Source organism: Equus caballus, chromosome 2 (assembly GCF_041296265.1).
Source record: "Equus caballus isolate H_3958 breed thoroughbred chromosome 2, TB-T2T, whole genome shotgun sequence".
In the NCBI taxonomy this organism is placed as follows: domain Eukaryota; kingdom Metazoa; phylum Chordata; class Mammalia; order Perissodactyla; family Equidae; genus Equus; species Equus caballus.
The window spans coordinates 66084885-66111589 of NC_091685.1; the positions used below are offsets into that span (position 1 = coordinate 66084885).

Consider the following 26705-nt stretch of genomic DNA (forward strand, 5'->3'; position numbering starts at 1 on the left):
GGGAACGAGGGAAAATGAAATACCCCAAAAGAGCAGGATGCTCGCCAACCACCCTCTGGACCGTCCTTGAGCTGAGCCCTTTGGGGAGAAAGTTGGGGCCCTGGGCCCAGTGAAAAAAGCCACAGGAACAGACAAATTTCTCGGTCCCAGGAGCCTTTCTAGAAGCAACGAATCTATCACGGGCTCCCAGGCTTCAGCCCACCAAGAGAGCACCAGCGAAGGGCGTGGGTAGAGGGGGTCTGTCAGGGGCCTGGCCAGGAGCGGCCTGCCTGTGAATCCGGGGTTCCTCGCAAGCAACCGCTTAGAAAAAGCTGGCTTTTCCATCAAAGGTCTCAGAACAGCCACAGAGAGCAGGGCCTGTTATTGCCCCCATCACTGTACCGAAGAGGAGACCGAAGTTCCAGGAGGCTGGCGGAGGGAGGGGGGTGGAGTGGGGCGAGGCTCGCCGTAGGGCGCCCAGCTAATGCGAACCTTAGCACACACGCGCTGGCACCGTGGCCCACCCCGCACTGCTGAGAGAAGCCCGCGAGGGAGCGGCTTGTGTCCTTGACTTTGGTAAGGACGCTCAGATGGTCTCTCCACCAGAGGCTAAGCCCCAAGCTCCTGGCTTGTTGCTAAGAAAATCCACTGCCCAGTCACCAGGCTCAGCCCTTTTCGCTCTCTGAGTGTCGCGCGCGGGAGGCAGCTATGAGACCTCGGGCATCGCTTGAGCCACAAATCGCTATGGAGAAGAGAGAGGCCGGGGCAGCTTCCGGCTCGTCCAGGTCCAGACTTTCAACTCTCCAAAAGGCCCTGGTAGGCCCCTGACGCAGGCTGTTGGCTTCATGCCTCTCTCACTGCACCCCAACGGGGATGAGGACCCGTTTCAAACAGCACAGGGGTGGCGTACCCGTCTCCTCGGCTGCGTCTGAAAGTGCACCGGTCGGAGCGGCCTCGCTAAACCGCCTTTCCCCAGCTCCAGCCTCCAGAATCCCCAGGACCCACTCCGTCTTAAGTTCCCAGCCGCGCGACCTGCAGCCCCAAATTCTGCAGAGGCGCTGGCGAGGAGTTGGGGGAAGCTGGAGAAGGGACCCTAAGCAAGCCGCCCTCAGCTTCCGTGGCGCAAAGGGGCCCCGGCGAGCAGCAGCCTGGAAGGCGGCGTCGGTGCGCTCAGCCGGGCGCAGACCTTCCGCCGCTCGGCGGGGCGCCTCAGTCTTCTCTCCTCTGGGGGGCCCCTCTGGACCTCCGCACCTTTAGCTCGGGAAAGAGAATTCCCGGCGCAGCCGCGCTCAGTCCTTCCTCTGGGATTTTCCTGAGAATCCCCACGAGTTGGCCGCGATCCCTTTGGGGGGTTTCCTTCCAATCAGCCCTGAGTCCTAGCCTCATCCTCAGCGCCCGGGTTGCCCTCGCGCAGGCCGAGAATCCACAACAGATTACCAACTGCGGAAGCAGGTGTTGCCCTTCCTTTGGAGGAGCACAGGTTTCGGACAGGGTGGTATCCCGGCCCCTTCTCGACCCTTCTAATCTGGTATGAGAAACCTGCGCTAGGGAGAGAGCAGCCTTAGGGGAAAAAAAGTTTAACCGAAAGCGTGAGAGCCACCGGCCGGCTGTTATCTGGAGCTGAAGGCTGCGGTAATCGATGGGTTATTTTTACGCGGTAATAGGGCCCTGTGATTGCTCTATTAACCTTTAGACCTGTCTGAGGGACTCTCCGGCTCGCAGCCCCGCTGAGCTGGGGCCTCTAGCCACTGACGCCGAGTCCAAACCCAGGCCTGCCACCCTCCCCGCCCCCTCTTTAGGGAGGGGGCTGAGGCCGCAGGAAGAGCCTTCTCGGCCGGTGGGGAAGCTCCGCGGGACTGCCGAGCTCCCCAAGCCCCAGCCACGACCCTTGGATTGGTGGAGCGGCTCTGCAGGCTGCAGAGAAAACGGAAAGATCTGAAGGGAGGAGGCCGCAGGAGATGGAAAGCTCCGCCAGGAAGGGGTGCACGTTTTGCATAAACACGTAAAATTGAGGGCTGGAGCCGGCGCCTTGCGGACTCCCGGGGTTGCTGGGAAGACGAAAGGAAGGCTTCGGTCTCTGCGTTCAGATTTGAGGGAGGCAGTCCCAGTGGTGTCTTCCACCTACCCGGAGTCTGCGGCTAGGAGGTTCCCCACTAGCCGCTACCGCCCAAAGACCTGCAGCCAGCAGGCACCCCTGGTGACCCAGTGCCCCAAACTCGATCAGGGGTCTCGCCCAAGAGGTCACCTTCCCCTGTTAGGCCCGCCCCTCTCCCAACGAGTCCGGGGTCTCAGCAGGACCCGGAACACCAGGAGGCGGGGGCAGGAGGAAGGAGGTGGGAGGTGGGAGAGAGGGGCCTCATTAAAAAGCAGACCCTGGGCAAAATTGCAAACCGAATCGACCTCAGGCACGGCGGTGGGTGAGGCCCGGCGCGAGGGCGATAGCACTTTTGGCGTTTTCCGAGGCGATTCCTGCGCTTGGACTTTGCCTGCTGGGGGAGTTTTTCGAACAGCCCCGCAGCCCAGCGCCCAGCGGAGGTGCAGCAGCTGCGGCGCACCCCCGCCCCCCGCCCTTGCACGTGACTCCCACCGGCCAGTCAGCGCCGGCGAGCAAGAGCACAGGGACGAAGGGACCCGCGCTGCGAGCTGGGGGACTTGGAGGCGGCCGGCACAGTGGCCGCGAGAGGTTCTGCCGCCGCCGAAGCTCCCGGGGCGCCCAGGGGAGCGCGCGCCGGCCCTCCAGGAAGCTCCAGCCCCGGCAGGTACGGCTTTTTTTCTCTCCTTTCCTTGCTTTTTCCCGCCCCTCGCGAAACCCAGAGCTCCTCCGTGCTTGTTTGCTTGGGAGTAGAATGGTAACCGGTAGGTGGAATGGAGACCTTGGTCACTCCCCCTCCCCAAAATTGGCCAAAGCTGGCTCTACTTTTAACTTTAGCTTAGCACCTTCTTTAAATCAAAGTGAGATTTGGGGGGAAAGCAGAGAGGGATATTTGAAGTGCTTTTGGCTTCTGAATTTTGCGTGAACTTGAATGTTTTTAATACCCTCTTACCCCCGTGTGCAGATTCTCCAGCCCTTGTTTGCACTTCGCAAGCCAGGGCCTGGGTGGTGGTGATGGCCGTGCGAAATCGCCCTGGCCAACTGACCCGGGACAGGCCGCACAGCAGCTCGAGCACTGAGCGGCTCAGACGGGGGAATGTCTCCCGTCGGCGACTCCGGGGACGCAGAGTGGCGGTGGGAGGCAGCGCAATTGGGCCTCGGGCCCCAGGGAGGCGCTCCGAAGTCGGGAACGGCTGCTGAGCGCCCGGACTTTTTATGCCCTTCTGGCCAGCCTCCTCTCCTTCCTGACTGGGATCCAGGGAGCTAAACGCCCCTCACGGAGGTGCACCCGCCCTCGCTGCTTCTGGGGGAAAGTAGCTAGGGGCCGGAACCACGGCGGAGAGCAGTGACGTGCCGCCACGGGCCACGGTTAGCTGCCCGGGTCCACGATATTATGGCGCTTGGCTTTGGGCTGGGGGATCACCCAGGGGAGAGGAGGATGCCCAGGTGGTGAACTGCCACCAGGTTGAGGGAATGAGGGGTTTTTCGGTTGGGGGAGGAGGGTGGTGAGGGACCCGTGGCCGGTGGGAGTTGGGGCAGCGCGGCTGGGGCTGCCAGGAAGGTTGGGGAAGCATTTCCTGTGTTTCTCTGAAAAGGAACGGGCAGTCAAGAGCAGGTTTCAGGCTTCTAAAGAGAGAAAGGTTTCACTGAGGTGACGGGGTGATGTCTCCCACACTTCTGAGTCTCCTGGTCCCCGGCAGCGGCCAGCTCCATTGTCACCAGCTAGTGTATGATAGGTTTCTGCGCAGCAGGCCGAGAGCGGAGGCGCGAGCTGAGCCCAAGGGCCGGAGTGACCTGTAAATGGCCTCGAACGTTAGGGTGCTCTCGGTCCTCCGCTCTCAGAAAAAAGATCGGAAACAGGCTGTGGGCTAAATCACGAAGGGAGAAAGCATCTCCTGTCTGGCCTGTGAATTTAGGGTGAACTGGGATGAGTGATCAAGAGGCCAGGCAAAACGGGGGTGCAGGCCTGGGCCCCCTGGCGAGGCCACACCTCTTGGGCCATTCTCGCTGCCCTCGGACGCCTGCACCGAGGCTCGATTACAGAAACAAGCAAGAGTCACTTTAAGAGAATAGTTAATTTCTTGTCTTCCCAGAATGGTGCAGAGGGGTATTTTCTCCACCTTCTATTGTTCAGTAATCCAACTCTGAGGTAATGTATCAGCCATTTAAAAGGCAGAGAATGTAATAAAGACAAATGTTTGGTTTATGGCATTGTTAGAGTTTTACATTTTAAAGCTTGTAAATTAGCATCTGTATGTATACTGGAAGTTGTATTTCAAAATTATAAATCTTCCTTTCCTGCAATTATGTGAGAAAAAAAACATGACATTATGTTTTAGAACTGCAGAAGTTGAGTATTACAGATTTAAAAATTAAATACTGAATATTTTATTAAGGTAAGCCTATGTATTTACTTATCGAAGCCCAGAGATTCCTATAAGGTATTAATATTTTGCCTTCACTTTCAAAGGGGAAGTTAGTGATACCAGGTCAAATTTTTCGTACCCACCCTTTAACCAAACTTCTTACTGGACGGAAATGTCCACCAAACCGATAATTTATTGTGTAGTTTTGAAAGTAAATAGTAAACCAGTTAGGAGTTAACATGTGACTGTATAATATATTGCTATTCCATTATTATTACTAGTGATGTTGCAAAAATGGTTAAAAGCATTAAATAGTGTGTATTAGTCCATTTCCAGAATTTTTTACAATAATAAAGATGACCATTTATTATAGTACATATTACATCTGAGGAACTTTCTTAGAAATCTGTAATAATAATAGCCAAGAATTATGTAGAACTTTCCTTGTGCCTGTTGTACCAGTTTTATAAGACCTTGTTATAAGTGCATTACATATATTAATTTATAATCCTCACAATGATTCTATAGAAGAGATACCTTTAATATTTGCATTTTTGCAAGTGAGGGAACTGAGGCACAGAGAGGGTAAGTATTGTGTCTAAAGTCATTCATTGACTAAGTGGCGGAGCCTGGATTTAGTATGTAGTTCAGTTAGTACTCTTCTAAGTCTACTACTGCAACGAAAAATAAACCACTATTAGGAGGAGCTGCTGCTGCTTAAGGAGAAAAGTGGGAGTGTGGTGGACAGCCTCAAACCCCTAGAGCTCTATGCATCCCGTCCCCCCACCCCCATTAATTGCCCTTATCTAAGTTTCAGAACTTTCCAGTGCTTCAGTTCCCTCTTGTAAAAATGAGAAGAGACCCGTTTCCTTAGTGGAGTTGTGGAGAAGAGGATCTGGAACAGAGCAGGTGCTTGTGCTGCACTTATTTTATCAGAAAAATTGCCTGATAAAATCAAAACAGGATGCAAGGATATAATCAAGTCCTGCAAATGGGTCTTTCCCCGAACAGCCTCACTGGTGTCAATTCCATACCTGGATGGACCACTGATTCTAAATGACAAACCCATTCCATGAGTTGGAATGGTCCAGCAGTAGTTCTGCAAAGTGACCTTGTACATTCCTCCCACTTTTCCAGTCTTAATATCCAATCTGCAAAATCTCTAAAATATAACTATTTACAAGAAACGTATATCTCGTCTGATTGGACATCCCCATGGTATAGTGTATGGTTAAGAGATACCACAATTCTTTTCACTGAGATTTAGCAGACCATGCTCATTTATAAACATTTAAAGTCTACCTCTAGTTTAAAAAAAAAAAAGACTACAAACAGAAATGTAAAGGTGCTGGTTTTTGTAAAGTTTGTCGTCGTCTTCCATGGGCAATCTAAAGTTCTTTCATGGAAGGAACCGTTGGGGATGGGTGAGGGAACAGATGAGATGAGCAAGATTTCTTGAGTCCCAGGCACTCCGTGGAAACGCGAAACCCATGGACTTGGGAAATACCGTGACAAGAATATCCTTGAAAAATAAGGCAAAATTAAAGTGCTTCCTGACAAGCAATACAAAAAATTGACCTAGATCACAACCAATAATTACATGTCCAATAACCGGGAGCCCCATGTCTCTGTGCGCCCGTCTGCGAGGCTTCCCGCCGCCAGCCAGACCCCACGGCCCCCGCAAAACAAAGAGCGCAGCTTCCCGTGGAGCCGCTTGGCCTCCGAGGCCGGGCCCCGGGAGTGGCGATTTCCTTTGCAGTTCGGGAGAAACCGAGCGTAGGGAAAGCGGGCTCTGAAAGCTCGGGATGAACCTCTCTCCCGTTTTGTCGTTCCTCCTTTAGGACCGCGGCTGCAGCGAGGAGGAAAGGAGCCGGCCCGGCCCTGGGCACTGGAGCCAGCGCGCCGCCCCCTGCGCCCGAGGCCGCGCGGGGCCTGAAGACGGCGCGCACCGGTCGCCCCGGCGGGACCCACGGGCACCACGCGCGTCCGCTGCCACTCGTGCGCGCTCGGGACCTCCGGGCCCTGGGGTGGACACGGCCCCTCCGCCACCACCTCTGGGAACAACCGAAAATTCAGACTGGGATTTTCCTGAGTACACAAGAGCCTAGAGTCTTTGCTCAATGCTGGATTTCATGCGTATATATTTTCAAGGGATTTGTTTTTCTACCTTTGGTTTTTGATCTTCGTTTTTTGTGACAGCCCCTCAGCTGTACATTATTATTGTTGTTGTTGTTGTTATTTTCTCTTCCCGCTTTGCTCCTTGCCCCGCAAGTGAGCGAGAGGACTCGGAAGCTGAGAGCTCGCAGGGGCGATGTACCAGAGCCTGGCCATGGCCGCCAACCACGGCCCCCCGCCCGGGGCCTACGAGGCGGGCGGCGCGGGCGCCTTCATGCACGGCGCGGGCGCGGCCTCCTCGCCGGTCTACGTGCCCACGCCGCGGGTGCCCTCCTCGGTGCTGGGCCTCTCCTACCTCCAGGGCGGAGGCGGGGCCGCCGCGTCCGGAGCCGCCTCGGGCGGCAGCTCGGGTGCGGCCCCGTCGGGTGCCGGGCCCGGGACCCAGCAGGGCAGCCCGGGCTGGAGCCAGGCGGGAGCCGAGGGAGCCGCCTACACCCCGCCGCCCGTGTCGCCGCGCTTCTCCTTCCCGGGAACCACCGGGTCCCTGGCAGCTGCCGCCGCCGCCGCCGCGGCCCGGGAAGCCGCGGCCTACAGCAGTGGCGGCGGGGCAGCGGGCACGGGCCTTGCCGGCCGCGAGCAGTACGGGCGGGCCGGCTTCGCGGGCTCCTACTCCAGCCCCTACCCGGCCTACATGGCCGACGTGGGCGCGTCCTGGGCCGCGGCCGCCGCCGCCTCCGCCGGTCCCTTCGACAGCCCGGTCCTCCACAGCCTGCCCGGCCGGGCCAACCCCGCCGCCCGACACCCCAATCTCGGTGAGTACTGAGCGCGAGGACCGGGGCCGGCTGGGGACTGGAACAGAGGCTGTCCGAAGACCTGTTTGGGGCATTTAATTTTTCACAAGTATGTGTGCGGGGGTGGGGGGGCGGGGAGCGGGATATGCGTGAGTTTCCGACGAAGGGAAACTGGTAGACAGAAGCTGGTGGCTCTGGGTGATGGTGGCGGTGAAGGTCACAGCCCCACGGAGGCCAGATTCGGTTAAATGAGCTGGGACCTGCCCTCTAGATCCTTTTCTGAAAGAGAGAGAAGACTGCAGGGTGTCTGTCTGAGTGCGTTCTCCGCGCGGCCCGACACCGGGTGTGCCCGGCCCGCCGTGCGCCCGGCCGGGCCCATCTGGAGGTGACTGCGGGGTCCGACGGGCTCACTGGGGAGCCGGAGCAGCAGCCCCGGGTGCCCTGGGCGGAGAGCGCTGGCGGTCTCTGGGTTTCTGCTCCCATTTCCTCCCGGCCCTCCCTGAGAGCCCTCCGCAGGGCACTGATTACTTTGGCTTGGACCCAAGGTCTGGGCCATTTGGTGGCCCAGTTGGAGGATCCCGGGGTGGGGGTGGGGGGGGGGTGTCAGATGATTTTTCTGCCTGGGATTTCACACCGGGAACAAAGGAGGATCCGATGGGTTGAACTGGGGCCGGCACCTCGTGGGTGGCTGGGGCCAGAGCGTGTGGTGCAGTGGTGCTGGTCTGCCGGGGCAGATGTGCCCAGGGGTGCGTTGCAAGCGCGCGCCCGTCGGTGTCCGGGAACACAGGAAGCCCAGAGGGGCTTCTTTATAATGCCTGACTTGATGGAGCCTTTCTGTAGCATCCACGTGTTGTCTCCTCTTGTCCCGAGGGCTGGGGTTAGAAATAACAATCATGATGGGCACAATTTAGTGTTTCCTCTGAATGTCAGACCTGGAGAGGACCGCAAACGTGTGCCGCCGTCGCCCGATTTACAGACGAACAAAGTGAAGTATGAAAAAGAGCCTCGGCGCTCTGGGCTCCGAGAGAAAGGGAAACAGCCACTATTAGTTCAAAATGCAAACGACCTCTGGTCTTGTGGAATTTCGTGAAGGGACGGGATCGAGTGAGGATGGAGATGACTTTTGTAGGGGAGGGGAAGTCCAGACTTGAGAAACAAAGTTAACATTTATTGACTACCTACTAAGTGCTAAATCCTTTCGCATTTGTTCTCACTTTGAAGAGTAGAGCCCATCCCTCTCAGGTTTCCAGTCTTGGGCTGGTTTCCAGAAGGGTCCGGGCTTTGAAGAGCTTTTAAATTATCCTCTGACCCTGGGTGGCCAGGGGAGGTCCCCAGGGGGTTCGGGCCAAATACACATCCCAGGTAAACTGATTAACCGTGGAAGTGGCGCCGGGCTGGGTCTGTGGCTCGTAGTTTCCCTCTGCCCGTCACGGGGGAGCCAGACGGCACCCCCCAGGGCAGGAGGGGCAACCGGCTCTGGAGCCTGTGGGAGGACCTGCGCGAGATAGCGCGCGTGCTGCATCTCCATACAATGACTGCTCGAGGGGGCGTGTTGGGTGGGGGGGTCGCTTTGGCCTCGCATTCTTAGAACTCCCTTGAGTTCTCTCTAGAACTTCTGATTTAAAATAGGGAGGAATGGTCCCCATAGTTCCACTCCTTTTCACTTGGGGGTGGAGAGGTTGTTTCGTAACCCCTGCAATTCTGGAGTTGAGAATTCGATGTTTGGTTAGGGGAAAAAAGAGAAGTTCAAAATTCAAAGATGGAGGATACCTTTTGGTCATCAGAGTTACAGTTACAACTAGGTAAAAAAAAAAAAAAGATACTGTGCGAGTGCACACCGTGAGTGTTTAGATTCTCAAATGTAACTCATACCACGGCAGGATGGCGCTGAAGTAATGTTTTGCAAATTCCAGTGTCAGCAAAAGGCAAGCTGACCTCCAAGGGGCACCTCTTTGCCAAGAATTGTGGCCTTTCAGGCACTCTGAGCTGTCTCCCACCAGTTGGGGAAGACCCACCTGAAGACAGCGTTTGGACCTGGCCCAGCAGTTGGACTTGCTCTTCTGCATGTAGTCAAGTGTTTTAAATGGTCAAGTCATGATAGGGTCCGTGTTATCTTTGTGAGGGAACATGAGACGTTGAATTTATTGGCATTCTCATCATCAGCATGTTCTCAGGTGGCACTGACATACAGGAAGTTAAAAGCAGTGCATGTCAATATGCCTTTATGTGTTCCTCCCATCACGTGAACCCTCCTGTAAGTGCCTGGTAGCTTTATGGAGGACCAGCACCGGCATATTAGCCGCCGCTAAGTGATAGAAGGATGCTGTAAATGATTTCTGATTCTATGATATTTATCAAGAGCTTGCTAAGGGGAGTTGCCACCGGGCCCTAAGGTGACTCAGCCAGCCTAGATTCAATTCCAGGTGCCTCTGTGATCTTGGGCAAGTTCTTTACCTCTCTCGGTCTCCTCTCTTTTTCTGTAAAACGGGGTATCGTAACTACTTTTAGTTCTGTCTTAAATTATAAGAATAAGGTAATGTATGTGAAGTACTTGGCTTTGACCTCTCATAAGTGATGGCTATTTTATTAAACAGTCACTGTCATGTAAACAGTTTTTTTGATTTGCTCAGGACTGAGGGGTTTTCCAGGCTTTAGGATTTTTACTGCTAAACCTAGGACAGTTCCCCCCAAAATAGGGACGTTTGGTCACCCTAAACAGACGTGAAAATGGGTAAATGACCCAGCAGCATGCTACAGTGATGAACTGAGACAAAAGGAAGAAGACAGAGATGGGTCTTCCTCTGTCTGAGAAGCGGGAAGCTTTCTCCTAATTGGTGCCATCTGCATTTGGTCCTGAAGGGTGAGTAGGAGTTTGCCAGGAAAAGTAGCTGCAATTTTTAAAAAAAGAAAAAGTTACGCCCTCGTTTACTATCACACTGTGTAGTTCTATGAAATAGTATCACACAGCTTGGCTTTTGTTTAAATAATATTTTTATCACCATAGGTAAAACCACACAGACTAACTCACTCTTCACTCAGAAACTGTTTTTACTTTCAACGAGGAGAAATAAGAGAACGCCTTTATTTTTCTATGAAGTATTAACTGCCTTAGTCTTAACGGTAGTTAAAATCTTGCCAGAGTTCTTATGTTGGTTATTGGAATAAGGCAAAAAATCAAAGTAATAAAATTTACTAACAGGGGCCTCTGGAAAGCCTTGTACTTAGGTTGGAAGGGGTTATTCTGCCTTGACTGCAATATATATGAACTTTAATTCATTCCGAGTTCAATATGAGTCACGACCCTGAAACAACTGTTGTAATTGTTAATTAGGCTGCATTAATGGAATTAATGTGACCTTACTGAGGGCAGGTAAAGACTCTTACTGACATATACGTGCCTGGCCCATGCTGGGCACTCAGCAAACATTTGGGTGGAGATCTGGGAGGCAGTTGCTGCCATCCTCTGCCCAGGTCAAACCACACACCATGCCTGCTTCCGAGGCCAGTTGAGAGCCTCGGGCAACAGTGAGCAGAGAGGCAGAGGGCTCTGGGAACCTTGGGAAACTGCCAGAGCTGTTTATGTTGGAGAAGTCACAGGGTGGATAAGAGAGGGAGAGAGTGACGTGTACAAATATCTAAAAGGCGGAAGTCTGTGGCCTTTTAACTTTGTGTTGCTCCAGGTGAGCAGGTATTAGGTTTGAGAAGAATACTTTCTCACACGTGATTGTAGCTGTTGGAATGGAACATGGACTATGGCTTGTCTTAGTAATAAACCCCTGACACTGAAAGCACGTAAGGAGAGACTGTATTGGCATCTGCCAGTGGAGCTGTGCAGGGAATTCTTGCATTTTGAGGGTGAGGGCCCATGTTTGTGTGCATATGAAATAGCCATAGCAGGATAATACAGCTGTCTCCTCTTAAAGATCCCAGTCGTGGTGGTTACACAGGTATATTGATTTGTCAAAACTCATGGAAATGTACAATGAAAATGGGATTATTTTATTGTATGTACATTACTCCACAATAAAGTTGATTTGTGTACCAGTTAACGCTTATAAACACTTAAGGCTGAAAAGAAGACAATGGATATTATATGTAAATGTGCCTTGAAGGAAATAGCATCGTGGCAGATGTTACTGGAAAAGCTATGAAAATGTATTTTATTAGGGAATAACAATTCTTTTGTGTAACAGGGAAACAAGCAATTATATTTTCGAAGGCTCTCAGAAATCTTGAATCACTTTAAGGGTCGATTAAAAAAATAACAATAAAATAGATATACATCACTCAGTGTTACCCCAAATGGTTTCTTCAAAAGCTTTGCTTCATTCTGGGCGTCCTAAGAGTTTGTTAGGTGGATGGAAAACTCGGAAGTGTTCTCTGGATCTTTCGGGGACTTATTATCAATGAACCCACTTGCTTTCAGAGCTGGTTCATTTCTGTAGGGAACTTTGTGAGATCAACTCTGAAGTAGCTTGTTTGGCTAGAGATTGATTTGTCAGTCTTTGACAAAACCAAAGTTGTTTAATTTTCCGGTTACCACCCTGGGCAGGTCAGTGAGAGCTCAGGATGGTCTGTGGTGCTAGGTTGAGAACCAATTAAATGGGGAAGGTGGTGGGGGAGGGGTGGCCAGGGGTGTGTCACTACTTCTAGTGAGATCTGTCACCTGCCCAATTGTATCCCATCAAAAGGTCAGGCCACGTTTGCCAGGAACATTCTCAGGTGGAATGATGCACAGGAGACAGTTTTAAGATAACACTTTATTCTGTATCCCTCCCCATTTTTTTTCTTTTTTTTTTTTTTCTTTTTTTTCACTTAAATGAGCTAAGAAAACAAACATACTCTGAGGTATGGGGAAACAGGAACTCTGATACCTGTGGGTGGGAATGTAAATTGGTGCAACTTTTATGGAGAGCCCTTGGTGATATCTGACAAATTACAAAGTAGATACCCTTGACCCAGAAATTTAACTTCTAGGAATGTATTCCACAAATCTACAGGCACATGTTAGTTGCAGCACTGTTCGTAATAGCAAACATTGGAAATAACCTAAATGTTCATTATTAGGGGACTGTTTGTATACTTATGGTACATACAAACAATAGGATATCATGCGGCTATAAAAAATGAGGAAGTTCATTATGTAATGGTATGGAGTCTTCTCCAAGACATTTATAAGTGCAGGATATGTGTGTAGCACGATATTTGCATAAAAAAAGAGAAGAAAAGATTACGTGCATTTGAAGATAATTTATCTCTGGAAATATTCACAAGGAATTAGTAACATTGATTGCCCATGGGGAGGATAACTGGGTTGGTAAATGAGGGATAGGTTAGGAAAACGACTTTCACCTTATATGCCTTGGAACTTTTTGAATTTTTTTACCATCTTAACCATCTTTAATAGTCATTTCTGCCCTCCTTTATTAATCCATTAAATAAGAAGAAAATACATTTAAAATACAGAGAGGTTAAAGTTAAGTTTTATTTTACTTTTTACCGTCTTAACCATTTTTAAATGTACGGTTCTGTCGTGTTGTCTATTCATTGTTGTGAAACAAATTTTCAGAACTTTTTCGTCTTGAACTGAAACTTTATGCCCATGAAATAACGACTCCCCATTTCCCCAGCCACCAATCTTTCTGTCTATGAATTTGACTACTTTAGATACCTCATCTAAGTGGAGTCATACAGTATTCGTCCTTCTGTGACTGGCTTGTTTCACTCAGCATAATGTCCTCGAGATTCGTACATGTTGGAGCATGTGATATGATTTCCTTCCTTTTTAAAGCTAATTAATATTCCACTGTACATATATGCCACATTTTGTTTATGCATTTATCCATCACAGACACTTGAGTTGTTTCTGCCTCTTGACTTGTGAATGCTGCTGCTGTGAACATGGGTGCGCAGATGAAAGCTTTTGCATTTTGAACCATATGAATATTATTACCAACTTAAAAAAACTTAAGCCAATTAAGTTTTTAAAGAGACATACATTAGTTATGAATTAACTTCCTGAAAGGCTCTTTCCCTCTTTTTTTTACATCAGGGTTCTATATACAGGAAAAGTACTTTAAAACATAAATTGTTGTGTATTGAATTTGGCTTTTGATTTTTGCTTATCCAACAGGAGATTGCTTTCCTGAGGGGACAAAAAACCCTTATTCTGCTCTCAATACTGTCTATGGGTAGCAGATCTCAGTCGGCAATCATCAGATGCCCCACCCCCACACTGGCTTGTCTTCCTCAGCTCCCCTCCTGGGCACAGACACAGGTGACCATTCCTCCGGTTATATGGAGGCCAGCACAGGAAAACCACTAACCTAGGGCAGTGATGGGATTGTGTTGGAAAAACAAATTACCTTCCTCCAGGGCCAGGTAAATCTTTTAACCAATGTTTTTCAGGCTGTCCTTTTAAGACAATTGAGTTGTACCGAATTTAGAGCCGAAGCCGGTTGCAAATGTTGCTGCTTCTGTTTGCATAAAAAAGAGGAAGGACTGCTGGTTTTTCTGTTGCCTAGCTCTAGAAGAGGGCAGTTCTTGCCGGCCCTGGGATGCTGCTGCTTTAAGAACTCGAAGGGGCCTTTTTGACATCTGAAAGTATTTGTCTGCTGGTGATTTCTTTGGCCTGCACGTCCCTAATAAGTTGCAGGTGATAAGGCTCTCGTGGATTGGGAATGGGTATCACTGTGTAATATTGACCTTCTGTGGTCCCTGACATGGTCTCATGTAACACACTCCATGAAGGATTATTTAAACATTGTGTTGGCTCTCTATGGAGCTGCTTCTTTGTCTCCTTCTACAGACGGTAGTGAAGATAATATGAGTTTGGTTTTAATAGGAATTACCTCTGATCTCTGTTTTAATTTATACAAAATAAATTTACAAGTTTGGGTACATTAATGTTTGGAAACTAACTAACAACCCTTTCGGAATAGTAGCCTGTATCTTGCAATACATATATGCCTGTATCTTGCACTATACATATGCAACTTATATATAGTAAGTTGGATCCTTTATCAAGGGCTGACCCTTGAGGAAGTTGTCAGGTGACACAGACTTTTAAGTCCTTCTGGAGAGGTAGATATTATGATCTCCATTTCACAGGAGAGGAAACCGATGCTCAGAAAGATTAAGTAATTTGTTCGAGTTCCCACTGGTGGTAAATAACAGCTATGGCTTAGATCCCAGGTAAGTCCAACCTCCAGGACCATGCTTTTCCTCCATTTACCACACTTTGCATTTGCCAAGTTGGAGATAAGAGCACTTACTCTTCAGAACCGGTAGGTGCATGGTGGTTGAAGGACTCACACTTTAGGATAGTCTGTTACTTGGCTCACCACCTGCTCCCTCTTCCCAACGTAGTTTCTCTTTTGTGTTTTCCTGCTTTCCACCAATGTCTCTCCAGGTGCAATGTCTACCCGAGTAACCTTCCATCTTCTTCTGATACTGCAGAACCTGCAATTGGGGAGTGCAATGTTAGGAATCTCTGCCTTGTACAAACTTCCTTTTCAGCCTCCTGATTCTGATTCTGGTGATTCAGAGAATTAAAGAGAGATTTTCCAGAATTCAGACCCTTCAAACCAGAGGATTCTCCTTACTCAGGGGGGACTGTTGGCTGCATAAGAAGAGTAAATCATATGGCTTTCTCAAAAATCCCTTTCCTGAAAGAAAACTAGAGCCATCTTCTCTGTATTCCCTTTTCTCTGAAGATTCAGTGTTTTTGTGGTATGAGCAGAGAAAGGAGAGGAGGAAAGCACAGTAATTATGTTTTTAATGAAGATGAGAATAGGGGCATGGTTCAAGACAGTGAATAAAACTCCAGGTTGGAAGAGCCCCATAGAATTGGTCTGAGCTGAACACAGAAGCCAGCAGTGGAAGCTTTTTTGTTTCTGGCAGGAGGCCTATGGTTTTATCTATTACTGCTCTGTAATCAGAATTGAGCCAGGATATTCAAGCTGCTTATCTGAATGAAGGGAATTTGATTTTCTGGCCTTCAGCATTTTGCAGGAGCCCCAAAATTGCCTTCGTGTCTTTAAATATCTTTTTTCCCCCAAAGGAGGAATATAATCCAGACAGGTAAGCCATTCCCCATGTTTAAAGTCATTGAAAAGCCTCTGCAAGTGGAATGGGAGGCTGTCTTTCATTCTATGTTGAATAGTCACAGATAGACTTTATTTTGGAGGATGAGAAATCAAGGAGTTACCAACGGAATTTAGTGGGAAGTTTTGAGGATTATCAAGCCATAGGCTTTGGGATTCCCCAATCACAGATTCATTTTTGCTTCTTAAAATTGAATTCAGTCCTTACTTTTTTAATCTTCCTTTTTTCTTCCCAGTTTAAATCTCCATTTCTACTTCTAGAAACCCAGTCAAACTTTATCACCTCCATTCAGAATTGATCAATAGCAACTGGTGAGCAGGTTAATTATAATCACAGAATAAACGCTGGAGTCTCAAAGTTCACCACTTTTGCAATGTTTCTAAACCCCTCAGGGACCATGCCAAGAGACTCTCATTGACCCATTCAGAGCAGGTGTGGGAGCCTGAACCAGGGGCAGACAATCGGATCTGATTCAAGACAACTCAATTTGGTTTCTTATCTACAGCTTTTCCTATCTTATGATGTCTGTCCTTTCAGATAAAAAAAAGTGCAGTCAATTGAGCTGGGAAATAGCAAGTTACATTTTCTTCTGATAAAAGTTTTCTAGTTGTTGTTTTATCAGTTTGGGTTGAAATTGTATGTGTTTCTGTCAAGGTCTGCAATGACCTTTTCAGATATTTTATCAGGTATTAGGTGGGGAAACCTTTTTTTTTTCTCTCTTTCTTCGACCTAGCAAAGAATGACCTGACTTCCAAGATCATAAATCAAACCAGGTAAAGAGAGGCAATAATACCAGTTACCCCTCAAAATTGAGTAGGCTGGGGAAAAACAAACAACAAATAAAACCTTTCCCTAGCATATAGAGAGAACTTAACTTGACCCTAAATGAAGAATGTGGTTCTCACGGAGTGCACACTTACTAGGAAAATACTGCTTATTTGAAAAGAGGAAATGTTTTCCAGGTCAAAGATGGCTTCAGAAAAACAAACAGTATTTGTCTTCCAAATAGTATTGGTAAAACTTAATTATCCCTTCTGTATTAAACAATGTGTGTTTAATATGGAAAAATGAAAAACTCATTTAAACCAATGCACAACTAGCTGATAATCTTACCATCCAAAGATAACCACTGTTAGGCATTAATCGTTTACCTTTTAGTTACCATACATATACAGGCATGTGTACTTCTATATATGTAAACAGTCATAAAAGTTACCGTTTAGTTATTTCTGCAATGAAGAAAATTCTTATAAGATTGGTGACCCAGACTGGCTTCTGAAGATGGATCCCTTAAATAGAGCAAAAATGGGAAATTGACTGAAAGAACTGCCAATAATAAATAGCCAATCAAATGGGAGAGTTGTGTGTCAAAACAGTTTTCCACTCTGATAGTATATTATGTATAGCCAGTTTAAAGCTGGAGCAGGGGCTTGGCCCCATGGCTTAGTGGTTAAGTTCACACGCTCTGCTTTGGTGGCCCAGGCTTTCGCTGGTTCAGATCCTGGGTGTGGACATGGCACTGCTTGTCAGGCCATGCTGAGGCGGCATCCCACATGCCACAACTAGAAGGACCCACAATTAAAATATACAACTATGTACTGGGGGGATTTGGTGAGAAAAAGCAGGAAAAAAAAAAAAGATTGGCAACAGTTGTTAGCTCAGGTGCTAATCTTTAAAGAAAAAAAAAGCTAGAGCATATTTATAAGTTATAAATGGTTGCCCCCTTGAAATGAAGTGACCCATTGTAGGATCTGTTGATTTGTGAGCCTCCGGTTTGCTGGGAAATGTGAGTAGTAGCTTTCAACCCGCTTTTTAGAAGGGGAGATCAGTGAGGTGGAAACACATTGGTCTGGCACTGAGGGTCCCTGGGATGCTGTCCTGTGCTCTCCTTTTCCTGCTGTGTAACTTTGGACAACTTATATGCCTCTCTTAGCTTGGGCATCTGCATTTGTAAGGTTAAGAAGTCAGGCCAGGCACAGAAATGGTGAGAAGGGCTACCCTAGGGCCCTTTGAGATATTTAAAATCCAGGGTCTTATGGCATCCCCCGTGGGAATCGTTCATGTTGGCTTTGTCTTTCCTCATACCAAAGCTACCATAGTAACATGAGACCTTCATGAGCTTCCTTGAGCATCAAACTCGAGTCATGCAGTCTGTGTAAAGTAGGTTTCCATGGCTGCCTGACTCATTTTGAGCAACAGTATCTGTGAAATCTTGTGTTTGATGGGCTAATTTTATTTTTTACACATAATAAAATACTTTACTAAAATATAAAAACAACTTTGGGAAACCATGAGTTATGTGACTTCAGTTTATTGTTGGTCTCAGTTTATTGTTCCTTTGGTTTTGCTTTTCTGTTATTACTAAGCCCATTCAGTGTCTGTGGTTCTAGGAGGCCGTGGGGATCCTTAGAGGTTAGAGCTCCGTTACAAACACCAGTACCAGACACATCATTTACTTCATCAGTCAACCAGCCAACAAATGTTTTTGTCTGCTTCCTGTGAACTGGGCACTTGCCAGGCTCTGGAGATTAGAAATGACCAGGGCCAGCCCGGTGGCATAGTGGTTAAGTTCGCACCATCTGCTTTGGCACCTGGAGTTTGCCGGATCAGATCATGGGCACGAAGCTACACACCGGTTACCAAGCCATGCTGTGGTAGCATCCCACATACGAAATAGAGGAAGATGGATGTTAGCTCAGGGCCAGTCTTCCTCAGCAAAAAGAGGAGGATTGGCAGCAGATGTTAGCTCAGGGCTAGTCTTCCTCAAATAAAAAAAAAAGAGAGAGAAATGAATGAGATGGTCTCTGTATCCCAGCAGGTAAGGGGAGATAAAAAGTGGATGTGCAGTCTCAGCAGTGTATGGAGGGCTATAGCAGGGTAAATCTGGGTTCCACAGGAGCCCTTAGAATGCTTAAACTGGCCTTGTCACCACAAGTTCAGACCAGGCTTCCTGGGGAAGGGACTCCTAAACGCTGATTAGGAGTTTGCTGCATGGGGGGAAGGACATGATAGGCTGAGGACATCTCTTGAGTCTGGCTATTCTGCAGTGTAGGTGGGAGGACATCAGGCTGGAGAGCAAGCAGAAGCATCTGAAGAGTTCAGACTTGGCCTTGGTGAGAAAAGACGTGGAAGTAGAACATGGAGGGGCAGGATTCAAGTGGCATTTTGGATATATCACTTTGGTTATGGAGTAGAAAGGCTAAAAACAGTGGCTGTTAGTTTTGTTTTTGCCTCACTCTTGTAAGGTGATGGCTGCCTTCCCTCTGCATTTCTGCATCTATTCCCAATTAGAGAAAGGACTCCAGCCGAAGGCTACACAAGGATATTTTGGAGGAGTTAGGTGTATGTGCTTTAGCCATAGGGCACAGCGTGGCTGTGTGGTTTGTGTCCAGGCTGAGGCAGACAGAAGGGGCTGAAATCCAGGCCCATTCTAGTTCCCAACCAGATCCCTGCCCTGGGAAGGAAGAGGGGCATGGTTAATCTGACCCAGGAGGCAGAACCTTTTGTAATGCTACCCTCTTCTTGCATGGTCTCTGAAGGTGAGGTAGGTGCCAGGAGTGGCCTTGAATAGGAATATAGATAAAATACAGTGGGAAATACTGTTTATGCAGGTGTGCATCACTGGACCCCATGGGATAGATTAGCCAGAGCACCTACCTCCCAGGAGGTTTAGAGGTGAAGATGAGGATTTTAAGTTCAGTTAATTGTCTTTTACACAAGTTTTTTAATATGTTAAATTTCGAACACGTTGTAGAAGTAGAGAGTAGCTATTTTTCTCCCAGCTTCAACAAATATCAACTCATGACCAGCTGTATTACATCCGTATCCCTCCTTACCCTCATACTATGTTATTTTATTTTTTATTTTTATTTTTTTTCCTGTTGAAGACTCACCCTGAGCTAACATCTGTTGCCAGTCTTCCTCTGTTTTGTGTGTGGGTCACCACCATGGCATGGCTGCGGACAGCGGTGCAGGTCCGGGCCGCTGAAGTGGAGCACACTGGACTTAACCACTAGGCCACAGGGCTGGCCCATGCTATGTTATTTGGAAGGAAATTTCAGACAATTTATCATTTCATCTATAAATACTTCTGTATGTATCTCTAAAAGATACAAGGACACTTAAAAAAAATCTAGCCCCAGTACCAGTATTGCGCTGATAGAAACTAACCATCTCTGGTTAATATCATTAAATATCCGTTCCGTGTTCAGATTTCCCATTTGTCTAATTTTCCTTAGCAGTTTGTTCAAATCAGGATCTGAATAAGATCCTCTGTTGATACCTCTCTTAAGTTTCTTTTAATCTATAGGTTCTCATCTCACTGTTTCTTCTTTTTCTTGCAATACATTTGCTAAAGAAACTAGGTTTTTCTTGTAGAGTTTCCCACAGCCTGGATTTTGTTGATTGCATTCCCTTCATGACATTTAACATGTTCCTCTGTCCTGTTTTCCATGTAAATCATTGCTTAGAGAAATAGGTTTGATCACACTCAGCAGCCATTGATGGCCATTGCCTAGATCCATTATTTGTTTCACTAAGGGTTGTAAATGGTGACATTTTAATGCTCTCATTCCTTCTTCATTTATTAGCTGGAATACATCTGTAACAGTAAAAAAAAAAATCAGTCTATCAAATATTTGGTTACCCTGAGATACAGTTTGTATAGGAAAGGCAGGTTAAATGCTTGCTTCTTTCACTTTACTTTTCAATGTTCAAAATAATGAATTAGTTCCCCAGCATCCTTCAAAGATTACCAGTGAAATAGATTTTTAAAGTATCATTAAGAACTCGTAGATATAAACATATATGATGTGTTTTAATCCATGTAGTTATTATCCTAGTTGATGCTCAGATTGTCCCATCCTTGCCAGTAGGAACTTGTTCAAATTGGCCTGAATTCTTTTGACAAAAATCTTAGTGTGAGCCTTTCCTGCTTTTCATACTACAAAATGTTCCAGGCTCTTCTTATGCATTGTCTCCTCCCAGATCTGGATTTGGCCATTTCTCCGAGAAGCCCTGGCTCCTTTTAGAGAGGAGTGGTATTTGCACACCACTCTTAGAGCCAGCTCTGCTAGTTGTGCTTTTTTGCTATTGGATTAGTCATGCAATATAGAGACTTAGGAAATACCTCCCCAACCCCACCCAGAGATAAGATAAAATACATCATTACATATGCGTTGAGAACAATACTTCCAATTCAAATTTAGAGCTAAAAGGCTTTCACTTCCCTTTATGCATCTTTTTTTTTAAACTGTGGTAAAATATACATGACATAAAATTGACCGTTTTAATCATTTTTAAGTGTACAGTTCAGTGGCATTAAGTGCATCCACCTTGTTGTCCAACCATCACTACTATCCTTCTCCAGAACTTTTTCATCTTTCTCGACTGAAACTGTATCCATTCCCTCTCCCTGGCTCCTGGCAACCCCCATTCTCCTTTCTGTTTCTGTGAATCTGACTGCTCTAGTTACCTCATATAAGTGGAATCGTGCAGTAGTTGTCTTTTTGTGTCTGGATTATTTCACTTAGCACAGTGTCCTCCAGGTTCGTCCATGTTAGATCACGTGTCAGAATTTTCATCCTTTTAAAGGCTGAATAATATTCTGTTGTCTCTATAGACCACGTTTTATCCATTCATCTGTGGATGGCCACTTGGGTTGCTTCTGCCTTTTGGCTATTGCGAAAATGCTGCTATTTGTACAGAGGTGTACAAATATCTGTTTGAATCTCTCATTTCAGTTCTTTTGGGTCTGCACCCAGGAGTGGAATTGCTGGATCATATGGTAATTTTTGTGGTTTTGAGGAACCACCATACTGTTTTCCTCGGCAGCTGCACCAGTTTACATCATTCATGCATTTCTACATCTATAAATCTTTTCATCAACACCAAAAAACCCATTCTCAACAACCTGACGTAATTCCTCGTTTGCTTTATGCCATAACATCCAGAGAGTCTCAGAAAAACAGTACCAACACTTTCACTAACAATCAGTTACTGAAAACAGTTTTGTCTGTTTGTTTTGGTCATTCCTTGCCTTTGGACTTAGGGTTTACCTCCAGAGCTTCTAGCTCTTGGCCTTGGGCAGCTCTTCAACTACATGAGCTGAGTTCCTCACAACAGACTCTCTGCCTCTGGCCCCTTGATGCAGTGCTCCACCCTAGATGGCCACCTTGCACATCTTGGACATCATCACCCATGTCTCAGACCTTTTACCAGCGTTCCAGCAGCCTGGTTCCCCTTTAGGAATTGGCAAGGTTGACACAGTTGGGGCCAGATATGGAGGGCCTTGAAAATCAGGCAGAGGAGTTTGAGGCTTTATGAATAGAGGGCAAACATGATTGACTCAGTAAATTGGAAATACATACACACAGAGATGTGTGTGTGTGTATGTGAGGGAGGTAGCTAGCTGGCAGGGAGACAGAAAACGGCTCACTGAAAGGCTATCAGAGGCATTCTCTAGCCTGGATAATGAGTGAATAATGGCAGATGACATGGAAGGAAAAGCCAGGGGAAATCACCAGGCCAAACTGGCCAAGGAAGGGCATGGGTAAAGACAGTGGTCATTATCTTTCTCTTGAGCTCCTAAAGCCAGTTTGAGTAGAAGGAGCGGTGGGAGGTATGCGTAAAACAACTTCCACACATGTATCTCCCCACCAGTTTACATGGGCTGGGGGTGGGTTATCCTGAAGTTGCCCACCCGGAGATGGCATTTGAATTTGCTTCATTTCTTTTGAGAGTCCATGTTGTCATGGAGAGTCACTCCTTTCACTGTGTAGGCCCTCCTGCTTAGCTGATGACCTCCTGGTGGGAGTAGGGGTGAGGAAAGGGAGACAGGCAGTAACAAGTGGGACACTGGATCAAGGTAGGGATCCTGGATTTGAGGCTTCACATCACTGACTAGTTATGTTGACCGGGCCAATGTCATTTCCTCACTTCTGTGGGATTCCACTTACCCATCAGGAACTTTTACCCATTTTTTCACAGCTTAATTTGCTGGATTGGAAAAATCTGGAGGAACTTTTTGAATATGGACTTGATCGAATGGTTGAGTAGAATTTCTCACCCCACATTCCCATTTAAGCCTCCTGTCTTGCCCGAGGGCTGGATAATCTGATTAATCATTTCCCCCTCCTGCCTGGCAGCCTTGTGGCTGCTGGGACAGCCTGGGAAATAAATGGCACTTCGAAGAAGGGCACTGTGCAAGAATGGAGGCTCTTATTTGACTGCTCTCCTATGGAGAGAAGAGTAAATTCTACTGTATATCTAGACAGTCCCTCGTGTTTTACCGCTTAGGCTTGGTGAGTCTTGGTTTTTGTTGAGGGCCAGAATAATTGGAGCTTCTGCACCTAGCTCTTGACTCTAGAGGGACAGCCTTGCTTTTGTCCATCATGGTACTGAAGAGCATGGACACAGGACGTGCTTCACGATGTTAGCCATTCTTACTCAGCGCCTTGGCAATCCGTCTGGTACCTGATGGTCTCATTTTTTTCTTTTCACCCTAATAATTCTATGGTGGCTTTTTATGCAGATGACTTTTGTCTCTTGTTCTCACTGATCTTGCTCTGGAAAAACTAGAAGCAAAAAGAGGAAGAATCAAAGAATACAGGTTCACACTGCCTCTCGGGAGCAAAGAGGGAGCAGAAGGTGCATCTTGTCTTGAAAGCACAAAAGCTGGGGTGAGATCTCTCATCGGAATCTCTCTGTGAGCTTGTCTCTGCAGCCTTTGACATGTCTCCAGGCAGAATTCCCAGGAATCCTACGCAGCCAGTGTTCTCAGTGTAATTTATCATGTTAGCCTTTTATTTGGATTATAGTTCCACAAGACTGGAAGTGTTTGCACAGCAGGAATTATACCTCATTCATTTTGGGGTCTGTGATACAAGTACGTGGTAAATACTAAATAAATGTTCATTATCTGAAAAAAGAAAGTCTGAAATTCATCATAAAGTATATGGCCCCTTTGGCTCACATGTTCATACCTGCAGTCTGGCCCTACTGAGACATTGACAGGGAGGAGAGGATCCGTCCTTGTAAAAGGAACCCAAAACTCAGAAGTCCAGGGACGAGCATGTCCCCATCCATGATCAATAATTTATAGAGAGAGGGACTTTGTGGGGCGTGAACTGGGAGATTGAGGAGCTGTAAGAATCATGCAAAGGCAGCCCAGATCTAGAAGGCCAGGAGGAGAGAGAACGTAGAAAACTCCAGTGGTGTATTCTCAAAGGTAATAAGGAAACAGAGCATATTCGGGTGAGACCAACATTTTGGACACAGTGGGTCTGAGGCATGGGGGAGGGACTTGCAGGTGGAGATGTCCAGGAGGCAGGTGGTATGGGCTGGAGTCTGTGGGATCATCTCTGTTTGAAGCCTTGAGGACAGGAGAGAGACAGGCCCCAGGGTGGTGGGGAGAGTGACAGAGGCAGAGGAGCTCTGCAGAGCTGGCCTCTAAGGAAAGTGGGAGGGGAGAGTGGGCCAGTGCAGGGTAACAGATGCTGGGCAAGAGGAGCCAAGCAAGGAAGCCAAAAAAACGGATGTCAGGTGCCCTCCATGTTTCGCATTTGCAAGGGCTCGTTCCTTGATCCTATGGTGCTCTCCTGGGCCCTGATGGTACCCCCATGGGCTTCTTAAGTTCCTCCGAGGTCTTCACATTCTGTCAGTGTCTGGGCCTGGAGCCAGTTGTATTACAGTCTGTCCCTGCCAGTTTATAGAGACTTGTAGAAGTTCGCTCATCAGGTCTGTCATTTCCCACCTGTTGAGTGCCTAACACCACTGTTTTCCCTCTTCCTTACTTTGACTAGATTCCCCGAGATCTTTCTTAGAGAGCCTCTTGGGGCACCAGGGAGAGTTTTGTATATGTGGTAACTGCCTCTCAACCTCATCATAACAAACGGGCCCAGGGACTCAAAGATTCTCTGTAGAAACAAACTCTCCTGTCAGACTCTGTTTAAAGGGCCTAAGTGCCTGTTGATTTGGGAGGCTGGTCTCTGCCTGCCTGAAGTGCTTCACAGAAGTGACAAGACACTCTCCTGTGGGGAATGTTGATATTAAGTTTCCTGCCCTGTGTAAACACATCTCCAGGAATGGCATTAATAAAGGGGACCCTTTCCTCAGGACAAAGCAGAAGGGGCAGTGGGGGGAGAAGAACGAAGAGGACGCATCTGCTGGGAAGGGGAGAGCTGGCCAAATGGACCATCCAACCAGCTGTTCCTGGTGAAGGCAGAGCCCATTAGCTGGATTTTTTTTGGTCATTTTCAGAACTTTTGCTTATATTCCTCGTTGAGAGCTTCAACTTTTTACTATTTGGCAGCTGATAAAGGAGAGGCAGGAGAGTCTTGTGGTTAAGGGAGGGGGTCTGGAGTCAGACACCTGTTTTAAAATTCCAGCTCTACCCCTTACAATGTTCTCCAGTTTTCATGTCCATAAGATTGAGTAGAAGCTACTTCATGGGGTTATTGTGTATAATGGGAATAATGTTCATAAAGCATAGTGCTTGACATGCAGTAAGTATCTTCGAATGTTAGCCATTTAGTCAGCCATTAATAAATGTTTGCTGTTATCATTAAAGGAGATATTATTTCAAATAGGATCTTTTGAGTTCCACTAATAAAGGTTAGGTTGCACAGGAGGCTGTCAAGTTGAGTTACATGAGGGTGTTGTATTAGTTAGAATTTGTCTTCTTTCTCAGTATTAATCTACGTTTGGGGACATAAACCCATATCCAACTTAATGTCTATAGTTCCTTCTCCATAGGAGGGCGCAGTTACACGCTCAGCGGCTAAATGGGATTATGGAGACCTGAAGAGTGACTTTTGTCATAGCTTTCAAATATTTTAAAAATCTTTCTAAGGGAGCTGGAACAAGTCATCTGCCTCCAGCGAGGTCTGAACAAAAGAAAAAAAAATGAAGAAACCACTTGGTTTGCACTCAGAAAGGAAGAAGGATGGTGGGTGCAGCTGTGGAGGGTTTGTGTGTTCTGAGAAAGACAGACAGGGTCTGTCTCTGGAATTTCTGAGAATAAGTGAGACCTCCTTCTGCCTTGAGTTGCATCAGCAGAGTCTTTCCTAGGGTCCCAATCAAGCGTCACTGTGGTTGACATTATTATGGTGCTAAATTGTGTTTGTTGAAAAGCAGGAAGCAAGTCGACTGCGTTGTGGATTCTGCCAGGAGATGCATCTAACCCATGGTGGCTGCTGGATTCTCAGCAGGTTTGGAGAAGGATATGAAGAGGAGGAGTTGCTTATTAGTTTGTTTTTTAAATTTTTTAAATAACCCAGTATATGTGTCTCCCTGGGACTTCCTACCCCTGACTGGGTTTATGGGCTGGAATCAGGATCCAGGTTTCTTTGCGCCTCTGTCCCTCCTGCAGCAGTGATGTGGATTTGGTGTCCGTCCGTCGTAGAGGAAGTGATCAGGCCATCTTTTAAAAGAGTGTTGGTGGAAACTGCATCGTCCATATGGGCTTTCCCAGGCTCTGATTCCTTTGTAAAAATGAATGAATTGGAACCAGACGGCTCTTATACCTACGGGCCCTTCCAGCTCTGACCATCTGTGTGTGTGTCGGGGAAGCGGGGGGTGGGCGCATGGCATTTTAATGACTCTACCAAAAATAGGAATAGAGTGTGAAAAATAGGAAGAAGTGATGGATGATTATTTGTGCTATGACTATCAGGAGTAAAGGGCTTTGTCTGGCTCTTCCATTAGGGTCTGAAGACAGCAACTGGGCGGGAGGTACAGGTAGCAAAGAGGACAGTGTAGCCTGGGTCCCCATCCATGGCCACGTCTAGCCTGCTCAGCTGATGAGCAGTTTGGAAGGAAGTTGCGACATTTGGTGGTGGCATCGAGGCCCAGCAAACACTCAGAGCTTACGGTGTTCACTGCTCTCCTCTGGCCTTGTTTTATTATTTATTCCCAACAACCATTCTGCAGGCAGGAGTTGCAATGTCCACTGGCAGGTGAAGAAACCAAAGTTACAGGGTGCCCAAGGCCACAAAGGGGCTGAGGCTGGCAGGACCCAGATCAGCCTGACTTCCGGGGCCAGTGCCCTTCCCATTCCCTTGTGTCAGCTGCGCTGATGGCACGGACCCTCCCATTTCAGGGAATTGTGGGCGCTGAGGCCACTGCACATGCGCCTGAACAGCTGTTTCGGGGCTGGGCTACTTGAACCGTCCCCATTCCCTTGGGATCTTTGCTGCCATGGGATTTTCCTTTCCTCGTGCCTTTTCTGCAGCTGTAGCTACCTCTGAGTTTCTTTCT

At 47.6% G+C, this 26705-nt stretch overlaps 1 protein-coding gene across 3 annotated transcripts in view; it reads left to right on the plus strand.

Annotated features, from left to right (window-relative positions):
- The first annotated feature begins 6603 nt into the window (after positions 1-6603).
- GATA4 (GATA binding protein 4) overlaps positions 6604-26705 on the plus strand; it is a 47602-nt gene continuing 27500 nt past the window's right edge. For all 3 annotated transcript variants that reach the window (XM_023636260.2, XM_023636265.2, XM_023636263.2), the window contains exon 1: positions 6604-7364. In XM_023636260.2, the coding sequence (XP_023492028.1) occupies positions 6749-7364 (616 nt within the window). In that variant the 5' untranslated portion in view covers positions 6604-6748. The remainder of the gene's footprint in view (positions 7365-26705) is intronic.